Source organism: Muntiacus reevesi, chromosome X (genome assembly GCF_963930625.1).
Source record: "Muntiacus reevesi chromosome X, mMunRee1.1, whole genome shotgun sequence".
In the NCBI taxonomy this organism is placed as follows: domain Eukaryota; kingdom Metazoa; phylum Chordata; class Mammalia; order Artiodactyla; family Cervidae; genus Muntiacus; species Muntiacus reevesi.
Genome location: NC_089271.1, coordinates 31,524,612 through 31,550,145, shown reverse-complemented (window position 1 = coordinate 31,550,145; position 25,534 = coordinate 31,524,612). Strand labels below are relative to the sequence as shown.

Below are 25,534 nucleotides of genomic sequence, written 5' to 3'. Positions count from 1 at the left end.
TTCTGTGATTAGAATTTCTACATAAATTTTCTTTTCAGCATCCATTTTTTTTTATTGAGGTGTAATTGACATATTCATTTCAGGTGAGCAGCATAATGATTCAATATTTGTAAATACTGCCAAATGATCTGCACAATAAGTCTACAGTTAACATCCATCACCATATAAAGTTTAAAATCCTTTTTGTGTGTGTGTGTGAAGAGAGCTTTTAAGATTTACATTCTTGGCACCTTTTAAATATGTACCCCAATATTATTGAGTATAGTTACCATGTTATAGATTACATCCCAGTGACTTGCTTATTTTATAACTGGAAGTTTGTACCTCTTGAGCACCTTCACCCATCTCACCCGGTGCCCAAGCCCCCTCCCCTCTGGCAACCACCATCCTGTTTTCTGTAAGTTTTGTTTTGTTTGTAATGACTTTTAGATTACACATGTAAGTGAAATCATACAATATTTGCCTTTGTCTGACTTGTTTTATTACCATGATTCCCTCAAGATCATCCAAATTGTCACAAATGGCCAAGACTGTATTATTCTTTGGTCTTTTTGTGGAATATATACAACATTCCAACATATATATACACCACACATTCTTTATGCATTCATCCATCAATGATGAATTAGGAAACAACTCCTTAGGTTGTTTCCATGTCTTGGCTATTGTAAATAATGCTTCAATGAACATGAGGGTACATATATCTTTTCAAGGTAGTATTTTTGTTTTCTTTGGATAAATATCCAGAAACGGAATTGCTGGATCATATGTAAGTTTTATTTTCAATTATTTTTAGGAATATCCATGCTGCTTTCCACAGTGGCTGTGACAGTTTACATTCCCACCACCAAGTGCATTAGGATTCCTTTTTCTCTACATTGTCCCCAGCACTTGTTATTTCTTGTCTTTTTTATAATAGTGGTTTTGACTTGCAGTTCCTTAGTGATGTTGAGCATCTTTTCATGTGTCTTTTGGCCTTTTGTATGTTTTCTTTGGAAAAAGAAAACCTCTGACCTTTTTTAAAAAATCAAATATATATCTTTTTGCTGTTGAGATGTATGAGTTCTTTATATATTTTGGATATTAATCCACTATCAGATATATGCTTTGCAGGTATTTTTTTTTTCCCATTTGATAATTGCCTTCTCATTTTGCTGATGGTTTCCTTTGCTATGCAGAAACTTTTTAGTTTGATACATTCCCACTGGTTATTTTTGCTTTTGTTTGTTTTGATTTTGGACTCAGATCCAAAAAATTGCCAAGACTGATGTCAAGGAGTTTGCGACATATGATTTCTCCTAGGAGTTTTATAGCTTCAGATCTTATATTCGAGTGTTTAATTCATTTTGAGTTGGTCTTTGTGTAAAGTAAAAGATAGTAGTCTAATTTCATTATTTTGCATGTTCCTGTCTAGTTTCCCTGGTACCATTATTTTGAAGAGACTGTCCTTTCCCCCTTGTATCTTCTGGGAGCCTTTGTTGTGAACTAATTGACCAAATTTTATGCTTGAGTTTTTTTCTCTATTCTATTCCATTGATCTATATGTCTATTGTCTATTATGTCAATACTGTACTGTTTTGATTACTGTAGTTTTGTAATATGAATTGAAATCAGGCATCTTGATGTCTCCAGCTTTATTCTTTTTTCCTCAAGATTTCTTTGGTTATTTGGGGTCTTTTGTGGTTCCATACAAAATTTAGGATGGCTTGTTTTATTTCCATGAAAAACGTTGTTGGAATTTTGATAGGGATTGCATTGAATATCTTGATTGTTTTAGGTATATAGACATTTTAACAGTATTCTTCCAATCAATGAAAATGGAATATATTTTCAATTATTTGTGTCTTCTTCAGTTTTTTTTTTTTTTTTTTGTCAGTGTCTTACAGTTTTCAGCATACAGGTCTTTCACTTCATTGGTTAAGCTTGTTCCTAGGCAAATTAAAGTTAAATTTCTTGCTAGGGATTTTATTCTTTTGATGCAATTGTAAATGGGATTTTAAAAAATATTTTCTTCCTGATATTTTTTGTCATTGAATAGAAATGCAATAGATTTTTGTATATTGATTTTGTACCCTGCAACTTAGTGAATTCATTTACTTTAAGTTTTTTTGTGGAGTCTTTAAGGTTTTGTATATATTAAATCATTTGCATTGTGATAATGCTTCATTCTAATAACCATTATAAAACTAGCTAGCTTTGGATTTTATTGTAGGAACAGAGTCTTGCTCAGTCCGTCAGGACACACATGTGCACATGTGCGTGCGCGTACACACACACACACACACACACACACACACACACACACACACACACACACACACACACACACACACACACACACACACACACACACACACACACACACACACACACACACACACACACAGAAGAACCTTCATGACTGGTCCAAGACTAAGGTAGCCAGATTTAGCAAATAAAAATGCAAGAAACCTAGCCTAGTTAAACCTAGTTAAATTTGAAGCTCACATCAACAGTAAGTTTTTTTTTTAGTAAAAGTATGTCCCAAATTAGTTATTATTCAGCTGAAATTCAGATTTTACTGGGCATCCTGGATTTTATCTGACAACTCTATTCAGGATTCTGTGCCTCTTGGATTTATGGCTTTGAAAGGAAATATCTGCTGTCTTAACTCAGACCTTCTAAATCTGTATCTCACCCAACTTCATTTTATATATATACGTATACATATATATAATTTTGACAGAGTTAGCTTCACAGTTTCTTCATGCAGACGAGGGAGACCTTTCTTTCAAAGTCCTAGAATTCTTTTTTATTTCATGAGCTTCAGTTTCTGTGACAAATGGAGCTGGTTTATGATCTTGCTGCAGCCAAAACCATCCTTTGGCCACAACAGCTTAAGGTCAAGCAATTTTGGGAGAGTTAGAGCTATGGTAATCCCAGGTACTATGCCACTGGGGAAAAATAAAGCATCAACTATATTCTAATTTTCATATGGAAATTGTAACTAAAAGAGGTTCCCCTTGTCACATAAATTTTATTTGAAAATCTGATAAAGTTAGAGCCATTGCTAGACCTTGACCTGGACCACTTTTGCTGGGTGCATCATGTGTTCCTCTGGTAGACTCTATACCTATTTGCTTCCCCTTGTCCTACACTGGAAGTTGTGTGCAGAGAGATTCTATATACACCAGTGACTTCCTCTCAGTCTGAGGTCATTTGCTGGCCATAGGAGAATCTCAGTCAGTTCAAACACGGGCAAAAAGTATTTAGTACTGCCAGAGCTTCCACTAACCAAGGAGGGATGGGAGATGATAGATTAATATTCTAGAATCCTGGCCCCATGGCAGGATGATTCCAAAGCATCTCTCAATTTCCAGAGTTCCTCAGAGGTTTCCCAGCAAGACTGGGCCCCAGAAGTCCACAAGGTCAGCTGTCTCACAGACCTGCCCTTTCATGATATCTCCTGAGATGACTTCTCAAGTAAACCATCTGTACCCCAATACTTGGCTTAGGGTCTGTTCAGGAAGGAACTCAAGCTAAGACAACCTTCTCACCTGGGAAGTCTGAGGGTTATCCCAGCTTACCATGTATAATTTTAAGAAATTATTGAATCTCTCAGGTTCTCCATATCTTCACGCTGGAAATGAAAGGGTTGAGCCCATTGATTTTTAGTGTTCCTTCCAGTCTTGGTTTCAAAGTTTCCATTAGTTTTGGAATGGCATGCATTTTCGGCAAGGGCAAAACTATGGGCAGTGACACTGAATATCAGAGGGAAGGATGTCAGCCCTGGATGCCCGGAGTCTAAAGAGGAAGCCAGGAAGCAGGCCCACGATGGAGAAGTGGCAGAGAATGGTAGGGCAGCCATGAGTGTGAATGACTTAGGACAGCTGTGTGCAAAGGTCTCACCTGGAAACCAGGAACAGAGCCCTCATGGAGGTTAGGACGTCCAGGGTCTTTGTATTCTGCCAGTTACCGGAGAGGTTTTGCACTTTCCTCTGGAAGATAAATAGTGAATGGAATGGAAATGTGTCTAATATTGTCATAAAATTTGAATAGATGGTCCATTACTTGAAAATGGGTCATTTCTGATGAGTATGAAATTGCTTTGAAGAGAATAATTTGAAACAAAAAGGAAGTAACATAATTATATGCAAGTTGATTATGTAATCATTTATATCTAGGATTTATTCATATAAGTGCATAAGGAAAACCAGAAGGAATTGGTTTACTGGCACAGAAAGTGAGGTTAGCTTCTACCTTTAATTGTTTAAACCCACTTCACAATATATTATTTTTTATAAAATTAAGACAAGGAAAAAATGTATTACATAGATAAGAGAAAGTCTGACAGGTGATAATTCTCTTTTGTTACTTGAAGTAATTGCAGTGAGAAGACAAAAATTTGACAAAATCAAATAATTTGTAAAGGAATCAAATTTGTCTAAATTGGAAACATATTTTTTAGAAGTATACACTAAAAGAAGTAAATTATTTGTGTTAATCTTTCCATGCTTCATAAAACAGAAGAAAGGATAAATGTTCTTGCTTAGGTAACTGAATTCAAACTAAAGACTTATTTAAATAATCACTGATTTACTTTGCAGCTTTTCTTCCCAAGGATTCTTAATGAATGAAATAAGGAAATTTCTCCTTCTGACAATGAAATACATCACTAACCTTGGAGGAGTCAGAAAGTAGCCCCACCCTGCTACATCACCATGCTTCTCACCTAATGGACCATTTAGTTGTTTTAGCTTCATATCCATGAACATTATATCCATCCACTTTGTTTTTAAGAGATAATTAAAGATAACAAAATTAAAGAGGAGACACAGGTTTTGTTGCTAGGAATGGGTTTAAATTCTCACATCAGAGGGCTCTGGTGTGCACTCTGTCGCTCTCTCACTCCCCCTTGCTCTCTTTCTCTCTCTCAGTTGGAGGACAAATCTTGCAAGCACACCATGCATATTACGGATATGCTTCTCTATGTTCTGTGACAGCATCCTTTGCTATCTTCATTTCAACAGCATTTTATTATGAGGCAGGCTAGAAATTCAACCACCGTGAAATGTCATGGAAATAAGTCACTTTTACTGAATCTGCCAATTAGGCAAGGTAAAGCGATTGATCCTATATTGGTGGTTACTATTAAATCTAGTCAAACTATTATCTCTGAGTAGCTGGGAAAAGTCCAATTTGCTGCAAAATTTGGAAGAGACCAGTAATTCTTCATCGCTGTTGCTTTGGGGAAAGAATTTAGAGGTTGACTTTAGATCCAAGTCACCCAAAAGTGATTCTCTTTGGAGTGAACAAATTGAACCTCTCAATCTTCTTGTGAAGGGACATGTCAGAAATAATTCTGGTTGGTTATTTCTGTCTTATAAGAGAAAGATTTTATTAGTGATGTTGATAAGGAATGAAAGGATTTCCCTTGAAGGAGTGACAACATTATTGAGGACAATAGAAGTCTGCTGTCGGCTTGAAATTTCATTAATGGAAAGAAGTTTGCTATTTTGGAGAGTATTTTAATCAAAAAGAAAATAACTGACTCAAGAATCTTGTCTCATAGTTCAATCACACTGAGATGAGGTTTAAAGCTGAGTTTACTATCTAAGTTTCCAATTCTTTTGAGAGGTTTAGACTTTTGTTATTAGTTACACTGACTTAGTAACAGCATCAACAAAGTCCTTACTTTACAAGTTGTTAGAATTTACAGGTATCAGTGAGACATGTACATGATATTATGACTTTAGTAAATGTTCTTTGTTAAGTACTTATTAATACAAATTAAATGTTCTCTTGGAAGCACAGTCACCTACCCTTTCCCTAAAGCTTAGTTAATCACAAACATTTGGATTGCCAAGACTGTGAAATATCTCTTCCGGTGACCTTTAAAATGATCTGGATAGTCATGTAATGGGAAGGTTTAGATGTAATCCTGCCAAAGGATTTGACATTTCATTTCATTCCATTGCATTTTAATCCATATCACTGAAGAGACACTTATTAAAACAAAATAGCTGCTGTGAAAATACAGAGACCTACTGTGCATGGAATTTTTCTCGAGAAGCTCACATGCTAGTACATCAGATAATGACACAGAAAACAAGTGGCCATTATATGTTATATAAGGCATAATATGGTCAATGGCTTGAGAAAGTTAAAAAAAAAATAGTGATTCGTTTGGGCAAAGGAAATGAGGTGGGGCAACATAAGGTATGGTACTTGCTTTGGTCACGTGTTGCACTATGCTCACTGCTGGAGGACCACCACCTGATCGTGGAGGGTCTTGAACCCAAGACAGGCATTTGGAGCTATGCTATAGGCAGTAGGGATCCATTACTGATGATAAATTAAACTGAGGAGAGTGGGGATTTAGGAAAGTGTATCCTCTATTTTAGGAAGATACATCTTGTAAGATAAATTAGATCACAGATCAACAGGAGTCCAGGATATGTTAGGAAGATATTGCAGAAAGTATATAGAGCCTGACAGAAAGCAATGTCAATGGAAATTATTTTGGAAATCAAGAGCAGAACCAAAGAGACTAGAATTAGGGAATTATCAAACAGTCTAAAATAACAGATTCTGAGACTGGGCAATTGGGAGACCCAAGCTGGATTTAAAAAAAAAATAGTACTAAGACAGAAATACAATAATTGAGAGGAGCACAAATGATTCTGAAAAGCATACGAATTCTGTAGAATCAAATAGTATAGAATCAAACAGTGCTTTTAGTGACTAGTAAGCTCTCTTCCATCTTTAGCAAGGTTAGATGTACATGTTATTAGTTACTGCTATGAAATTTTATTTTATTTTCAATCATTTAGCCGCATAAGTGCTTGGTGAATGTCTGATAGCTATGGCAGTAAAGGTAAATAATATATCAATAGTTAGGGAACAAAAACAAAACAAAACTACAGTGCTACAGCCAGATAACCAGAGAGACTACTTCTGTGTTTCTCCAGTTCTAGCCAAGTATTTAGCATGTGAATTGCATAACTGATGCTCAGTAAATGTTTTTTTGGAGCAAATGCTTTCATTAATTGTGACTAGTTCTGTGACACACAGAGGCTTCATCACTGGCAGAGGCAGAAAACTTACAATTTAAATAAGCAATAATTATGAGCAGGAACAAGAAAGCACTCATATAGGTGAAGAAAGAACACATCTGTTTTTGGCGGGGAGAAAGAACACATCTCTAAAGCAACTTATATGGGGATATTATCTCAGTGCCATGTCACTATTTTTTTTTTGTTTGTTTCATTTCTTCTCTGATTCATCTCTGTTCAAATAACTTAGTGGTTATAGCCCTGATATCTTTTTATAAGTGTCACAGAAGATGCTACCAGCAGGCATACTTGTGTATGTCCATAGAAATCAAGCTTGTGAGCCTTGGTTATGCAGAAAAGCAAAACCATTCAATGCAATCAAATTCTCAGTTGGCTACCTACCACCATAAATGGCCAGTTCATGAAGAGGATGTGCACAGTGGACCAGCCAAAGAAACTATAGAGTCCATAATCCTACAGCTTTGTGTGTGTGTGTGTGTGTGTGTGTGTGTGTGTGTGTGTGTATAGAAGTCTGGTCTTGTGAGTTAGGTTGAACTTCATATAGATTGTGAGGTCTCTTTTTGCTCTTATGTTTTCAATCTTAGCCTCCATCAGGTCTTGATTGCCCCTTTAAGCTAGGCTTAAAACTTAACCCTTCTTCCAAGATTCTTATTTAGAAAAGACGGATAAGACCTGAAAATTATATTGTCCTGTTTCTTTCATCAGTTTCCATACGGACATTACATGACCTTCAAGGGGCAGGGGATAGGAACCATGGGAGAAAAACATGTATCCTCTAGGTGGGAGATCCCCTGATCATATCAAAGGACAGCATTATGACAGGTTGCAGGAGAGAATATTCAAGTAGGAATGATTAACAAGGGAAAAATAAGGGGAAAAAGTAGTATAAAAGGAAACTAAGCCATGTAAATAAAAGTAACTTGCACCTCCAATTACTGCTTAAAACTTTATATTAAAAACAATTGTGATTAGCATTTGTCATTAACGCATACCATTGTTAAGGCAATCCTAAAGGAAATCAAGAAAAATGCAAAAAGGCAAAATGGTTATCTGAGGAAGCCTTACAAATAGCTATGAAAAGAAGTGAAAGGCAAAGGAGAAAAAGAAAGATATACCCATTTGAATTCAGAGTTCCACAAGAATAGCAAGGAGAGATAAGAACGCCTTCCTCCATGATCAATACAAAGAAATGGAGGAAAACAATAGAATGGGAAAGACTAGAGATCTCTTCAAGAAAATTAGAGATAACCAAGGATATATAGAACAGACTTTTGGACTCTATGGGAGAAGGTAAGGGTGGGATGATCTGAGAGAACAGCATTGAAACATGTATACTATCAAGTGTGAAACAGATAGCCAGTTCAGCTTGGATGCATGAGATAAGTGCTTGGGGCTGGTGCACTGGGATGACCCAGAGGGATGAGATGGGGAGGGATGTGGGGGGGAGGGATTCAGAATGAGGAACACATGTAAATTCATGGCTGATTCATGTCAATGTATGGCAAAAACCACTATAATATTGTAAAGTAATTAGCCTCCAACTAATAAAAATACATGGGGAAAAAAATAGAGATAACCAAGGGAACTTTTCATACAAAGATGGGCTTAATAAAGGACAGAAATGGTATGGACCTAACAGGAGATATTAAGAAGAGGTGGCAAGAATATACAGAAGAACTATGCAAAAAACATCTTCATAACCCAGATAACCACGATGGTGTGATCCCTCACCGAGAGTCAGACATCCTGGAATGTGAAGTCAAGTGGGCCTTAGGAAACATCACTTCAAAAAAAGCTAGTGGAGGTGACAGAATTTCAGGTGAACTATTTCATATCCTAAAAGATGATGCTGTGAAAGTGGTGCACTCAACATGCCAGCAAATTTGGAAAACTCAGCAGTGGCCACAGGACTGGAAAAGGTCAGTTTTCATTCTAATCCCCAAAAAAGGCAATGCCAAGGAATGTTCAAACTACTGCACAATTGCCCTCATCTCACATGCTAGCAAATTAATGCTCAAAGTTCTCCAAGCCAGGCTTCAGCAGTATGTGAACCATGAAGTTCCAGATGTTCAAACTGGATTTAGAAAAGGCAGAGGAACCAGTGATCAAATTACCAACATTCTTTGGATCATTGAAAAAGCAAGAGAGTTCCAGAAAAAATATCTATTTCTGCTTTATTGACTATGCCAGAGCCTTTGACTGTGTGGATCACAATAAACTGTGGAAAATTCTTCAAGAGATGGGAATATCAGACCACCTGACCTGCCTTCTGAGAAATCTGTATGCAGGTCAAGAAGCAACAGTTAGAACTGGACTTGGAACAACAGACTGGTTCCAAATAGGGAAAGGAGTACGTCAAGGCTGTATATTGTCACCCTGCTTATTTAACTTGTATGCAGAGTACATCATGAGAAATGCTGGACTGGATGAAGCACAAGCTGGAATCAAGATTTCTGGGTTAAATATCAATAACCTCAGATAATGCAGATGGCACCACCCTTATGGCAGAAAGCAAAGAACTAAAGAGCCTATTGATGAAAGTAAAAGAGGAGAGTGAAAAAGTTGACTTAATACTCCACATTCAGAAAACTAAGATCATGGCATCTGGTCCCATCACTTCATGGCAAATAGATGGGGAAACAGTAGAAACAGACTTTTTATTTTGGGCTCCAAAATCACTGCAGATGGTGACTGCAGCCATGAAATTAAAAGATACTTACTCCTTGGAAGAAAAGTAATGGCCAACCTAGATAGCATATTAAAAAGCAAAGACATTACTTTGCCAACAAAGGTCCATCTAGTCAAAGTTATGGTTTTTCCAGTAGTCATGTATGGATGTGAGATTTGGACTCTAAAGAAAGCTGAGCACTGAGAACTCTTGAGAGTCCCTTGGACTGCAAGGAGATCCAACCAGTCCATCCTAAAGGAAATCAGTCTTGGGTGTTCATTGGAAGGACTGATGCTGAAGCTGAGACTCCAATGTTTTGGCCACCTGATGCAAAGAACTGACTCCTTGGAGAAGACCCTGATGCTGGGAAAGATTGAAGTCGGGAGGAGAAGGGGACAACTGAGGATGCGATGGTTATATGGCATCACCAACTCAATGGAGATGAGTCTGAGCAAACTCCGGAGTTGATGATGGACAGGGAGGCCTGGTGTGCTGCCGTCCATGGAGTCACAAAGAGTCGAACACGACTGAGTGACTGAACTGAACTGAAAGGAAATCAACCCTGAATATTCATTGAAAGGACTGATCCAAAGCTGAAGCTCCAATACTTTGATCACCTGTTAAGAAGAGACTTATTGAAAAAGACCCTGATACTGGGAAAGATTGAGCACAGGAATAGATGGGAAGGACAGAGGATGAGATGATTGGAGGGCATCACCAACTTAATGGCCATGAGTTTTTGGCAAATTGAGAGATAGTGAAGGACAGGGCATGCTGGCATGCTGCAGTCCATGGGGTTCACAAACAGGTGGACATGATGTAGTGACTGAAAACAACAACAACATTAGCATTTCTTTCAAACAGTAAAAGCATAATTATTTTGTGTGTGTTTAAAGTAAGTTTTGTGTTAGTAAGCTTTCAAATGTAATAGGTTGAATTCAAGTATCACTAGGGAGCTAAAACCTGGAACTCAGCTGAGTACACACACGCACACACACACACACACACACACTCTTACACACAGGAGCTTTTATGTTTCTATTTTAATGGCTTATGATGTGGAATTTTATGAAACATATATCTATGTCTTATGCTTATTTCATCAATATTAATCTCCCTTATATGAGAGGGATTATATCACAGACTCTGAAGCCATACTGTCTAGGTTCAAAACATAGTTCTATCACCTGTGAGCTGAATGACTTTGTAAATGTTTCTTAACTACATTGTGCCTCAGTTTCTCTAAGTATGAAATTAGGGTGATGATGATTGTGTGAATACCTATCTATAGTGTTGATAAAAATATTTACTACATAACTGCATAACCCTGATACCCAGAATTATATAAATTATCTTTGGTGTTAGTATTGTATATGACATGACTTTTACCCAAATAAAGTTGGTTAGTATGGTAATAATAGTCTTATGATACAAAGAAGTGATGAGTTATTTAGAAAGGGGCAGCATGACACTTTATGGTCTATGGAGTACTGTACAGATGATACTCAGCTTTAGTTTTTTTTAATGTAGTTGAGAAGACATCTAATTTCCTATAAATACTATGAACAAGCAAGGGATCCCAAGGATAATCTCACATATGAGATAATGCCATTAATTTAATTAAAAAATTGCAGTCCATACCCATGTTCGTACTTTAACAAATCAAGTGATTCCAGCCAACAGGTGACTCAGAAACTATTGAGCACTGATTCAGTTACATGGCTCAAAATGTTACAGCCCTGTTTTAAAGTACATCAGTGCATCTACTGAAATGTAACTATCCAAGACCCCTTCATCTTGCAGATACCCACTTTATTTATTTTTTAATACCTTATTTCTCCAATAATGCTTATTCATTAGACGTTTCTGCACTCTGCAGAGGGTAAGACAAGAAGGAAAGCAAAAACTCTATTCCTCACTTAATTGAGTTGGTCTCTGCTAAAATAGGGCTTTCCTTGTGGCTCAGCTGGTAATGAATTTGCCTGCAGTGTGGAAGACCTGGGCTCGATCCCTGGCTTGGGAAGATCCCCTGGAGAAGGGAAAGGCTACCCACTCCAGTATTCTGGCCTGGAGAATACCATGGAATGTAGAGTCCACGGGGTTGCAGGGAGTCGGATACAACTGAGTGACTTTCACTTTTTTCAGACAATTACATTGCCTTTTTGCATTTCTTTTTCTTTGGGATGACTTTGGTCCACTGGTTCTTGCACATTGTTATGAACCTTTGTCTGTAGTTCTCCAGTTCAGTTCAGTCCAGTCGCTCAGTCGTGTCCGACTCTTTGTGACCCCATGAATCGCAGCACGCCAGGCTTCCCTGTCCATCACCAACTCCCGGAGTTTACTCAAACTCATGTCCATCGAGTCTGTGATGCCAACCAGCCATCTCATCCTCTGTCAATCCCTTCTCCTCCTGCCCTCAATCCCTCCCAGCATCAGGGTCTTTTCCAATGAGTCAACTCTTCGCATGAGGTGGCCAAAGTACTGGAGTTTCAGCTTCAGCATCAGTCCTTCCAATGAACACCCAGGACTGATCTCCTTTAGGATGGACTGGTAGTTCTTCAGGCACTCTCTTACTATTCACCAGGGAAAGAAAAAGAATGAAAGATTGCATGTGTGCATGCCCAGTCACTTCAGTTGTATCCAACTCTTTTGCAACCCGATGGACTGTATGCCAGGCTCCTCTGTCCATGGCATTTTCCAGGCAAGAGTACTGGAGTAGATTGCCATTTCCTTCTCCAATCTAATGAAATAGGCACTTTTATTATCCCAATTTTGAAAATTAGGAAGCTGATGTTTGGTGTGGTTGGAAACTTTCAGAAAGTCACATAGTTGGTTAGCAATACATGTAGGAATCAAACCTAGGAATTCTGACATTAGTTCCCACACCTTTAATCATGCACATATTTTTGCCATTCTGTGTTCTTTTCCACATATATTCTGAAAGATACATGGTCACTTAATGGTCAGTTCTGTTTTTACAACATTTTTTCACATTTATTGAGCCTCCTTCCTGAAATCTGTAAGTGTTGGTCGCTTTTATTTATTTATTTATTTTTTCTTTCTTTTTTTAAATTAATTTTTTTATTTTATTATTTATTTATTTATTTTTATTTTTCAGTGGGTTTTGTCGTACATTGATATGAATCAGCCATAGAGTTACACGTATTCCCCATCCCGATCCCCCCTCCCACCTCCCTCTCCACCCGATTCCTCTGGGTCCTCCCAGTGCACCAGGCCCGAGCACTTGTCTCATGCATCCCACCTGGGCTGGTGATCTGTTTCACCATAGATAATATACATGTTGTTCTTTCGAAACATCCCACCCTCACCTTCTCCCACAGAGTTCAAAAGTCTGTTCTGTACTTATGTGTCTCTTTTTCTGTTTTGCATATAGGGTTATCATTACCATCTTTCTAAATTCCATATATATGTGTTAGTATGTTGTACTGTTCTTTATCTTTCTGGCTTATTTCACTCTGTATAATGGGCTCCAGTTTCATCCATCTCATTAGAACTGATTCAAATGCATTCTTTTTAATGGCTGAGTAATATTCCATGGTGTATATGTACCACAGCTTCCTTATCCATTTGTCTGCTGATGGGCATCTAGGTTGCTTCCATGTCCTGGCTATTATAAACAGTGCTGCAATGAACATTGGGGTGCACGTGTCTCTTTCAGATCTGGTTTCCTCGGTGTGTATGCCCAGAAGTGGGATTGCTGGGTCATATGGCAGTTCTATTTCCAGTTTTTAAAGAAATCTCCACACTGTTCTTCATAGCGGCTATACTAGTTTGCATTCCCACCAACAGTGTAAGAGGGTTCCCTTTTCTCCACACCCTCTCCAGCATTTATTGCTTGTAGACTTTTGGATAGCAGCCATCCTGACTGGCGAGTAATGGTACCTCATTGTGGTTTTGATTTGCATTTTTCTGGTAATGAGTGATGTTGAGCATCTTTTCATGTGTTTGTTAGCCATCTGTATGTCTTCTTTGGAGAAATGTCTGTTTAGTTCTTTGGCCCATTTTTTGATTGGGTCATTTATTTTTCTGGAATTGAGCTGCAGGAGTTGCTTTTTAAAAAAGCATCATTGAAATGGTCTTTAGTGTGCCGCCCCTCACCCTTGTAGCTTAGGAGTTGGAAAAAATATAAACATTTATTTCTAACAAAAAGATAGAAAATGAATTCTGTTATACAATAGTGGTTAAATAAGTAGATATCTAAATAAAAGCTCTTCTAGGAGAACCTGCTGAAGAAACTTATTTAAAATATTCAGCAAATTGATAATAAAATTGCATACTGTAAATAGATCCTCATGAGGGACTAGACAGCACAGCGACCAATCAGGCTTATTAAAGTCAATATTGAACTGAAAATAAAATGGCCAATCATTTCTGAGTCATTTCATTCAAGGAATATATAGAATAGGGAATACAGAGCCTAACCCAGTATAGAGATAATGGAAAGAAGGACATAAGAATAGCCATAAGAGAAAAGGTGATGAGGATGATATACTGCCTACCCACCAGTTTTCTGATTTGCCTGGGATGTTTTTATTTGAAAATAAAATCAATTTATGTCCAGAATATTGCATTAACTAATTGTTCATAAGTATCTAGGGATTTTTTTGGTTTCTAAGATGGATTTTATAAGATAGTACTTTTCCAGATGTTACACTGATCCCATGTTCTTAGAAACTCTTCTGGTTTCTTAATATTTTTGCACAGTTTGTACTCAATATAACCTTTTGTTTTGTGTACATTTAGTTGGATAAGCTAAAAGCTATGAATTACTTAATAGTTTATTAAGCATATTTCTAATAGTATTAATCTAAAGTGATATGTAAGGAGGCAGTAGATGGCCTTAGAATCCGTGCAGAACCGATGACCTGTGTCGTTCCTAGGTATGTTTGTGTGTATGTAGGACTTGCAAGTGTTGGCAGTTTCCTATTAAAGTAAAAGAAGTAATAAAATAAACTATGCACATAGGCAACCAGTGATTTTTCCTGTGTCATGTTGTTTAGCATATACTGTTATGAAGGGAAGTACTGTATACTCTCCTATGTAACTTACTAGAGACCCAAACTTGTTTTTGTTTTCTATTACTCTACCATTCTGTTAATTGTTGCTCTTCACTTCTAACTGTCAGATATAATAATTACCTTTCCTTAAATATTTCCATGACTTTATTTCCCAAGCATTATTTCACATATATGCTAAAAAAGGACAAAATAGCCTAAGTCTGAGGTAAGCTTTGAAGTGACTCTTCAGTGATTGTTCTAACCACATTTTGAAGACCCACTTGACATGAGTTAGGGCAAGAATTCAGTACCACTGAAACATTTGAAAGAAATAGAAGAAAAGTCATCCTTAAGTCATAAAATGTGAATATGTACTAAGGGAACAACAATTTTGTCAGATTCTTTAGATATATAATAATTTATAAGAAATGGAATCATTTACATTATAATCATTACATTTATAACTGTGTTATACCCAGAGGTATAACACAGTCTAAGTTGGCCAAATCTAAGCATTTTCAATGTTAAATTTCACTGTTGGCCTTTTCTCTTGTCATAACGAAAAAAAAGATTCTTAGTTGACATTAGAAAACAAACATTGCTGACATTTGTATCTAGTAATGATATAGAAATTTAATTAGGACCATGACAGATTTTTTAAAAATCTGGTAGCTGTAACAAATGCATCACTTTAATAAAAATTCTGGCAAGAACTACTTATCTGTGTGTACAAACAATTTATATTCTTTAAATAAGGAAAACAGGCTTTAACAATCATATATTACAACATTTTAATCTGAAGACCTTATCTTCTGATAGGCAAAAAGCTTACTGTATTTCTCTGGGGATACATCTGTACTTGAAATAATTTGGCTCATATATCAGGTTTAATTAGTGAGTCAATTGTAAATATCCATTGTGTAAATCCTGCTATGAGAAATTGAAATCCATATGAAGTAAATATTTAATTAAAAATTAATTGTAAACTAGCTTTAAAAACTTTAATATATTTTAAAAATTAATTGCCTTGAGAATCCATGTTTTCCCAAAGAGGGAAGCAGGGAGCTGTACTTTATACCAATGATCAAGACCCTTATTCATGGATAGAAAGGTTGGCAGAAAAGTTTAACTTTTAAACCCACCATTTTCTGTATGGCACATTTACTTCTTCTCAGAGACAACTTCATTTTTAAAAATGAAGTCTGGACATTGGATATTTGATTGTCTTTTGAAGATAAGGGAATTAGCTAATACTATAATATTCATAAATATTTATTTTTGAAGTTAAGTTTTGGCAAAATAGAGAATATGATTGAAATGTTTCAGTAGTTCTGTCTTGCAGATGTTGAGTATGTTCAGAAAGGTCAATTTAAGCTTTTCTGTTTTAATACCCTATTAGGAGTAAATATATATATATATATATATATATATATATATATATATATAATTTGAAGAAGTCATAAAAGAGAAAAGGAGATACTGGAAGTGACTTAAATATAGTATATGTGAATTTACTGCAGTGCTAAGCACTGTTCAAGGTTTCATCCATTGTGGAGAACCTTTTCTATATTCCTTTATTTTCCTCTACTCACTTAGAGGTCAGGTGGTTCTCACAGTTGATTTTTAAAGCTATTAACTCACAACTAGCTTTAGTGGTACTTTGTGTTAGCACTTCAGCAAAAGCATAACATGTAAACCCATGATCAATTTGGCAAGAATACAATTTCTGATTCTCGAACCAATAGATAAGCAAATCTATTTAACCAACAGATAAAATAGAAATCTAAGTACTGGAGGAAAAAAACTAGTATATTTGATCACATATGCTTTAGAAAGATGCAACCTAATTTTCAAAATAAGTATTTCATGAATCAAGCAATGACTTTCTCAGTTTCCTTTGTTAAAAAAAATATGAAAACCATAAAAAGGTAAAAAACGTGAGCAATATTTCCTAATTGTCTTTAATATGTGTAACTGAATATACCCTCATGCTTGAATGATAGGGGAAAAAAAAGACTTGGCCAAATGAAAGAAACCAATTTATGATATATTGGCCACCAAAATATTATTTTAGTTATTATTTTTAAAATTCCTGGCTGACACATTTGAAATGTTCCCAGTCCTGGCTTATATAACTCAAAAAACACAGACTAAACATGACTTTCAAGGGCAACTCTGAATGTTAATGTTTCCATTTTCGGCCTCATGGCAGAAAGAGTTTTATTAACCAGTGTAAGCTCTGGAATGTCAAAGGCGTGATAGGCAGTACAGACTCCACACACAAAATAGATGCATAGTCATTTTATTCTAAATTGCTTCACTTGAAAATGTACCATGAAAATCTGGAGAGAGGAAGTAAAAGTAAGTGATTTTATAGTGCTCTAAAAGTTGAGACTTGAAAAATAAAAGTCCTAGGATAAAAATGCTCTAGCATTCGCGTTTGTGATGTAGCTAATCCTCTTAGGCTCCCTTACACCTGCCTTACACTTTGAATAACTAAGAGCAAGTCCCGTGGGTGCCAGGGCAGCCTTGTCTGTAGGGACTGCAGGTTTTCTAGAAACTAACAGGCCCTGTGGGCTTTTCTGGTGGCTCAGATGGTAGAGAATCTGCCTGCAATGTGGGGAACCCGTGTTCGATCCCTGGGTCAGGAAGATCCCCTAGAGGGAGGCATGGCAACCCACCCCAGTATCCTTGCCTGGAGAATGCCATGGACAGAGGAGCCTGGCGGGCTACACCCAGGCGGCTGCAAAGAGTCAGACATGACTGAAGTGACTTAGCACGCGTGCATGCGTAACAGGCTTTGTCTCAAACCGCCTTCTTCTTTCTTGTATTATATAATATACTCTAAGAAGCAGAGTAGACGATTAGGAATTTTACATACTCATTTAGTCATTTTCAGGTAATAATTAGTATAGCATGATAAGATCTGGTGGAACTGGAGCTCCCAGGCCAGGTGTCTTGGATCTAGAATGCCCTCCTCTGTTTAGTCCTCCCTATTTACCATCTGTTTATTCCTCTCTGCCTTCCCCTGTTTATCTTTATAAGAAATCTATACACTGTGATTTTTAAAAGATTGGAGTACTGTTTGGGGTTATATATGCTTGATAGTATAATTGTAATTACACATTAAAGAAATAGAATCTTATCCATTAGATTGTAGTCTTTACACAGCCAAGAAGGGCCAAACTCATCTGTGAATATTGCCCTCACCCCTACAGGTGGTGCTGTTCATTCAATGAAAAGTTATTGATCTTTAGTTGTATGGAATGTAGTGAGAAGGACAGAGAGTGTCTCTGTTTTAATGGACCTTATATTCCAGTATGTAAAGATAAACAATAAATGACTAATACAGAAGAAAAATCCGAATGTGAAAATGCAATGTTAAGAAAGTTATATGACTCAGGAAGCTCAAACCAGGGCTCTCTAACAACCTAGAGGGGTGGAATGGGGTGGGAGGTGGGAGGGAGGCTCAAGACGGAGGGGACATATGTATCCCAATGGCTGATTCATGTTGATGTTTGGCATAAATCAACACAACACTGTAAAGCTATTATCCTTCAATTAAATAAAATTTTAAAATGAAACAGATAAAATTAAACTGTATTATTTGAGTTAATAAACAGTTATAGAAATGGTAACTAAGAAGCAAATTTGGGTAACATCTTCATGAAAAGACTTTCTGAGCAGCTGATGCTTAAAGTGAGTCCTGAATAAGAAGGAAAGATTATTTAAAAATATGGAGGAAGACCAATTGGGGGTAAAGCAAACAGCTTGACACAGTTAAAGAGAGAGAAGTAAGACTGAAACATAGTGTCAGAGGGTGAGAATCGTATGCAGTTACTTTAGAGAGGAAGGAAGGTACTAGATCATACAAGAATTTCTGGTTATGTAATTTGGATTTTCCTTCTTAGTGTCATGGGACCACATTGGTTTTTATCCAGGGGAATGCCATCTGATTTATAGTTGAGCGGAGGAGAAGGAACCAGCAAAGAAACTAAAAAGCAGTTCTTAGTGAGATGAAAGGATAATCAGGTAAAGGCGGTACCTGAAACTCAAGAAGAGAGAAGGTCCACCATGGAGTGGTTAGTTAGGTTGGTAACTGCAATGTCAGTTAAAATGGTATCACAAAATGGCTATTAGATTTGGGAACCTGGAGGTTGATGGCAACTTTTATAAGAGATGTTTTAATGGGATAATGAATAAAGGGAATAGTAGGGTAAGGGAGTGGAAAGAGTAACTGTAGGAAACACAAACTATTTTTTAGTGAAGAGGAACATATAACAAGGCAGAAGCGATAAGGGTTTGGGGGGTCAAGAGTTTGTTTTGGTTTGGTTGTTAATAGAGAACTGTAGAGGAGACACTGAAGACGCTTGAGGCAGCCAAGTATTTTAGGAGAATAGTCCTTGAAAAGGTGACAGGAACTGGGATAAAGGACAGTACATCTTAGTGTGCCTTTATCAGCAGATGCTTTTTCTCTCTTTCCTTTCACATTCCGTTGACAAAAATGTGCAAATCTTGCTGAGCACCATAGCAGAAAATTTGCTGGAAATGGTTCTAGTCTAATAAAAATTGCATTACTCAAAGCAGAAATGGCAGAAATGAATCACACTCTTTTGGGAAAAAAAAGTTTCTTGGCATATAGAGCAGGAGACTTTTAATTTCCTTTTAAAATTTTATCTTTCAGGTGCTTCAAGAAGACCTAGAACAGGAACAAGTCAGAGTCAATTCTCTCACACACATGGTGGTGGTTGTTGATGAATCTAGTGGTGATCATGCAACTGCTGCTTTGGAAGAACAACTTAAGGTCAGATTATTGTCTTTGATACAGTAAATATGTCATTCAAAATAATTAATTGCAACTCAGAAAATATTTAAATATTTAAAACAGAATTTGTATATGGCAAGTATTAAGCATACAACGTATTTATTTAAACTGAATCAAATTATGTCTCATCTGCGGGACATTTGTGCATAATTCCTTTTCACTATTCACTGTTTGTTCATAGCAGCTTCTTGGCCTTTAGGGAAATACATAACTGCAGATCTGTTTTTTAATTATAGTTGAATACCATATATGAGATAACTGGTAGTGGAATATTATTTATGTTTTCATCAAGCCTGCAATCTGAGGACAAAGGTTAAAAAAAGAACACAAAAGGGATCACATTCAATCAAATAAAAAATCTAGCACCTTCATTATGTTTATTCCTGGAAGCCTTCAGTTTTAAGTCTCATTGAGAATGTAGCAGAATTTTTAAATCATGGAAGTTCTGTTGGAGCACACTTAGCCTATCAGTCTCTCATTCAGTCTGACTCATAGTAATTGTGTCCTTGGAAACTTAACTCATACATATTGATAAAGGATAATGTGAATGTTTTCATATTTTTATATTTTCTTCCTAATTGAAAATGATAAAGTTGTATTGTATTTTTTTAATTTCAGCAATGCATATATGCATATACCAAACATCAACATGAAGGAAAAATACAGCAGTTTATTGTTCAGAATGTAAAACATACATTCACACATTTACACAACCACAGATTATGTTTGAGGCATTCATTGTACCCACCAAATGCCGGTCTTTCTTTGATGGTTAGGGGCCAATAGTCTGACACGTCTCAGGATCCAATCAGTGTGGGTTTAAATAGCTTTATAAGGCCAAGATTGTTCTAAACCTAGTTTCGCTTACCTAACCTATAACACGATTTCTTAAAGCCTTATCTCTGTTTTCTTCTCTTTTTGTGTGAATTGTATTTTTTTAATCCCAGTGAAATGTCATTTCCTAAGGTTACTGCTTTAGACTGCAATCTCCAACAATATTATCTCACTCTCCATCATTAAATGAGAAAGACAAAGCTGTTAAACTGCTACAATTGAGCATTTAATATATACTAGTGATTCGTGTTAATTGCTTATGTTTCAATGAAATTGCGAGGATTACAGATCTAAAAAAGTTTATGACACTGAATAATATAATGTCTCACTGCATATGTGATCAGATTTGTTTTACACACACACACACACACACGATTTGCTAAAGGACTGACAGGCTGCTGCTACACCCATCTTAAGAAATGCTGTAGTTCTGATACAATAATGTTGTGACTATTTACAAATAGGTAAAAATCTAATATTCACTGTTTCTTAGACATTTTCAGAAAAGTTGAAAAAGACCTGGAGGCAGAGGTTAGATGGGTGACTGGTTAAAAAAAACATAACAGAAACTTTTCTAAGTCATAGAGTATTTCCAGTGAAAATAACAACTGAAAAACATTCAGTTTGGCATCACCAGACCTAGTACAACTAGCTTTAGAATATAATTATTCCAAGGTGATGCCTGTGGGACTAGGCCACCTTGAACTGTTTAGTCCAGAGCACTCACAGATGGTGACTGGGTTAGATCTTAGGTAATAAATTAAGAGTGGTGGCCCTAAGGTTTTCTATATTTATTATCCTACTTACTCTCATTTTTTTAACTATACTTTCTGCCTTTAATTCTTTGACCCAGAAACATCTACTAAGATAGCTGTGCATGTATTGGCTGTCCCCGATTCATGCAAACTCAGTTCATATTTGTCCGTGATTGCCTCCCCCTTAATTAGTGTTGAAAAAAGCCTCCCAGTCTCCTCTTTCCCCCTTAACCCCATTTCCCCTTGTGATACCTCATTTCCTGTACTGTCACCTGATTTTAGATAATCTTGACTAGTGTCTAAAAGAGCAGAGTTAAGGGACTTCAGTGGTGAGGAGGCCACTGCTTTAGCCTCTCTTTCTTCCTATTCCAACAGTTTCCTCAGTCTCAGAGGAATCCATCCATGTTTGAATTGTATGCCTTATTTAACCATTGGTTTGAATTGCCCTGAAATACTGGGCTCTTATTTGACTTTGAAATTTTGATAATTCTTTCTTAGGTCCCTTACGAGTGATACAATCTTATCTCACCTAGTTTAATTTTTATAAGGAAAGAGAAGAGGGTGAGAAGTTGATAGAAAAGGAGGAGGAGAGAAGAAATAATAAAGAGTGAAAAGATAAATACACTAGAGGAGTCGCTTGAACAACAACACAAATGCCCTGTGTGTGTGTGGCAAGAAGTCTATGTATACTTCAGAGACGGAACTGCCGTGCTTCATACTGGGCCCTGAATAATTCTGTTAGAAGTAAGAGTAAGAATTTTAGGAAAAAAGAAACAGGTATATGGACTCTGTACAATGCGTGGGGAAACCGACCAGGAAGAATCTTTAAGCGCTCTTGTTGAAGCAAGGTTTGGTCATCCCACACCTTCTTTCTCCCCCCCCCAGGCCTCCCATGTCACCACAATGCCTTAACCCAACTCTCTCCAATTTGCAGAAGTAGCAGAGCCTCAAAATGGATTTCCAGTTGTCTTTAGGAAAGAGATCCAGATGGGGGAAGACTCAGAAAGGAAGTCTTTGATGTAATTCAGTAAGAGAGAAAGAGATGCGCTTCCCATCTTGAGTTAGAATTCTAAAAATACTCCTCATGGAATATCTTTACATGTATTGACTTAGTTCTGTGAACTCTGTTAGAAGTTAAATTTTTCTCTAACTTTAAAAGACTTTTAGAAGTCTTCTTTTTAAAAGGTTTGAAGAAAAACAAAGTTAGGTCAGAACATATGCTTAGGGATTCTGAAAGATGGCATGACTTATGAAGGATAATACACCGAAAAGTGCAGTCTCTTGTAAATTAATTTGATTCTGTCTCTCCAAGGTTCAGCTTGTCCCTCAGCAATGTCACCACAGGTCAGAAATTTGTCCTTAGCTTTAGAGGTTTCTGTGATATCAGTAGGTTTGTAAGCAGTGATGCCAGTTAACTAATTTTCCTGAGAAATAACTTGGCTAAAAACTAAGGTAAGTAATTTATGTGGCATCTTCAGTCATGGAAGATATTACCATACCTCTTTCTTTTTCTTTTTTTTTTTTTTGATGATTATTTTTAATGGCTTTACTATGTCAGAGGGATTATGCTAGGTAACAGAGGTAAAATGGTGAACAAAAAAGAGAATTTGTTCTGCCTTCCTGGGTCAGAAATGGGTAATTTACGAGCATGCTGCCTTCCTTGGAACCTTGAAATGAGGGTAGCCATTTCTTAGGCTCCCATTATGAATTCAAATGCTGATTCCTTGTCACTCTTGGTCTCCACGGTAGGCCTGGTGGCTGCTCTCTTGGTACTAGCAATCTAACAGAGGAAATAAACACTAATTACATGATTTACAAAAATGAGCAAATATTTAACAATGGACATAACTTATTTCTATGAAGGAAAGGAAAGAAAGTTTTGTGACAACAGATTAGTCTGACTTAAGTCGAAGCTTGAAAGCATGAAATGATTCCCTAGCAAAGTGGTGTTTATGATCTAAAAGACACATTGGATGGAACTGTATGAAGTATATGTATAAGGGGATTGGTGGATGTGCATATGGTTGCTAGGAAGGAGAAACAATATATCAAATGAGCTTGGCACTCTAAAAAGTGAAAGTGTTAGTCACTCAGTCATGTCCAACTCTTTGCGACCCCATGGACTGTAGCCTGCCAGGTCCCTCTGTCCATGGGATTTTTCAGACAGGAGAACTGGGGTGGGTTGCCATTTCTTTCTCCAGAGATCAAAACCAGGTCTCCCACATTGCAGTCAGACTCTTTACCTCTGAGCTATGAGGGATGCCTTGGCACTCTCAAGGAATTGAAAAAGAGCCAGTTTGGTTGCAGTATTGAAGTTCAGAAGAGTGGAACTAGCAAAGGCTTGGTAGGTAGACAGGGGCTTATCTAAGAGCTAGACTTAAATATGTGACACTAAACTCCACCATAATTCATTCAGTCAACAAACGTGTGTTGAGCAACAGCCTTCTGCCAAAATGGTGACTGGGACCACCATTATGGTGATGGGTGAGGGGCACAGTCATGGTACTTGCCCTCCTGGACCTACACTAATTAAATGCAATTAAGTGTAAATTTTTGGTCATGATGAGTTCGGTGTGACAGATATATACCTTATTAGATGACTTTTATCTTGCTCTAGAAGGTAAAGAAAGGCCTACCAAAGTGGCAGAAAGTGAAGTCTGAATGTTAATAGAAATTGATTAAGCAACAGTAGAGAGCAGGAAGGTATTTCAGATAGAAGTACTATATCCATTCGACAGATATGTATTGAGTACCTACTAGGTGCCAGCCAGAAGTCTAAGCTTTGAGGTTAAGTATGGACAAAACATAAATTGTTCCTCTCTGAAGCTTATGTTCCAGCAAGCATCAGAATACCTAAGCAAGCTTTTTTTTTTTTTAATACTATTAAAAAGATGCTAAAAACTATAAGGGAAAGTAGACTGGAGAAGGAAGCAGTTTTACATGGAGGAGGTCAAGGGAAACTTTGCTGAGAAGGTGGCTTTGAGCAAAAACTAAAACAAAATAAGGGAGGTGTTTTGGAGGTGCATAGGTCCTATGGTTTTTTCACATTTGAAAACTGAAAAAAGACTATAAATAGAGCATAAAGGAAGCCTATTGTTCTAGGGAGATAGCTGTTCCTAGTGAAAAAAATATCAGAAACCTGGTGAGGCCAATAGCTTTTACAGAAGATGCTCTAATGAAAAAATTTTCCTGATAAAAGGTAGAACTATTAAAATCTCATTTTTAGACATGTTCTTCTATACAGGTTTAACACTTGAGTGTCAAGCTAAACATATTAAATGTGTCTAAGGCCACAGACCTGTGAGGGTTTCTGGCATATAAAAAGTGTGGATTATTTTGCTAAATGACCTCAATCTTAAAGTTATTGTCTAAAATATTGGAGAATTAAAGGTATATCATAAAAATGGATACATTCAAGTAGCCTCTTTTGAAGAAGAATAACCTGGAAAATACAGTTTTAGAGTAGATTATTAACATAAGGTTGTGCACACATGTATAGTTTCTTGCTCATCTAGTGAACTTAATAAACTTTATTGCATAAAAGAATAATTTTCAAAGTTTAGAAAGGTCTCTAAGAACTAGGATACATTCATTGAAATCAAGACATTAAAACCAACTTGATATCAAATGGCATTGAGCAATTTGTGCAAATATTATGTGGTATTATCAAGACACATTCTTTGGTGGTTATATCAAGTTGGTTGACCCAATGGAATGGAATAACTAGAAAATGTTTTGATTTCCCTGAAGTATTTTGCAAAGTCTCTCATGAGATGTCTATGGATACAGTGAGCCTTCCTATTTCTATGTGGGTTAGTGGTGAATGTCTGTGTTTTAATATATTCCTTCTTGTTATCTGAATCATGTACGAGGTAATTGGGCTGAAAATGATTGGACCCATTTATTCAGTCCTCAGAGTCAGAAAGTTTGGGGACAAGAATCCATTTGATGATATAGTTGGGGCACAGTGTAAATTTCACCCCCATGTGAATGGTTAATGGATGAGTTCCTCTCCGAAATGACTTTAGAAATTTTATAGCAATGTCCTATTGAAGTTAGAATGTCACATACAAGTGTCATATACTTGTTTTCCATGTTTTAAATCAGAATAGGCATATTTACTGTTTGAAAGTTTACTGCTTAGTTAAGTTTTTGATAAGAAAGATCTCAGTCCCCCTCTATACATGTGAGAGTATGTATGTGTGTGTATATGTACACACATGCACACACACACATATATAAATGTATTATATCAGTATATACATACAGCTATACAAATGCAAGTACATGCTCATATATACATTCACATTTTACCCATATGTATGGATATGTGTGTGTGTGTATGGAAGGAGGGAAGAAAGAGAGACCAACTGAACTTT

General features: G+C 36.7%; 1 protein-coding gene across 2 annotated transcripts in view; it reads left to right on the top strand.

The window, feature by feature from the left end:
* The window catches only part of DMD (dystrophin), a 2,163,935-nt gene that overhangs the window by 629,330 nt on the left and 1,509,071 nt on the right, over positions 1-25,534 (top strand). For both annotated transcript variants that reach the window (XM_065915496.1, XM_065915495.1), the window contains one exon: positions 19,426-19,545. In XM_065915496.1, coding sequence (XP_065771568.1) covers positions 19,426-19,545 — 120 coding nt within the window. The remainder of the gene's footprint in view (positions 1-19,425; positions 19,546-25,534) is intronic.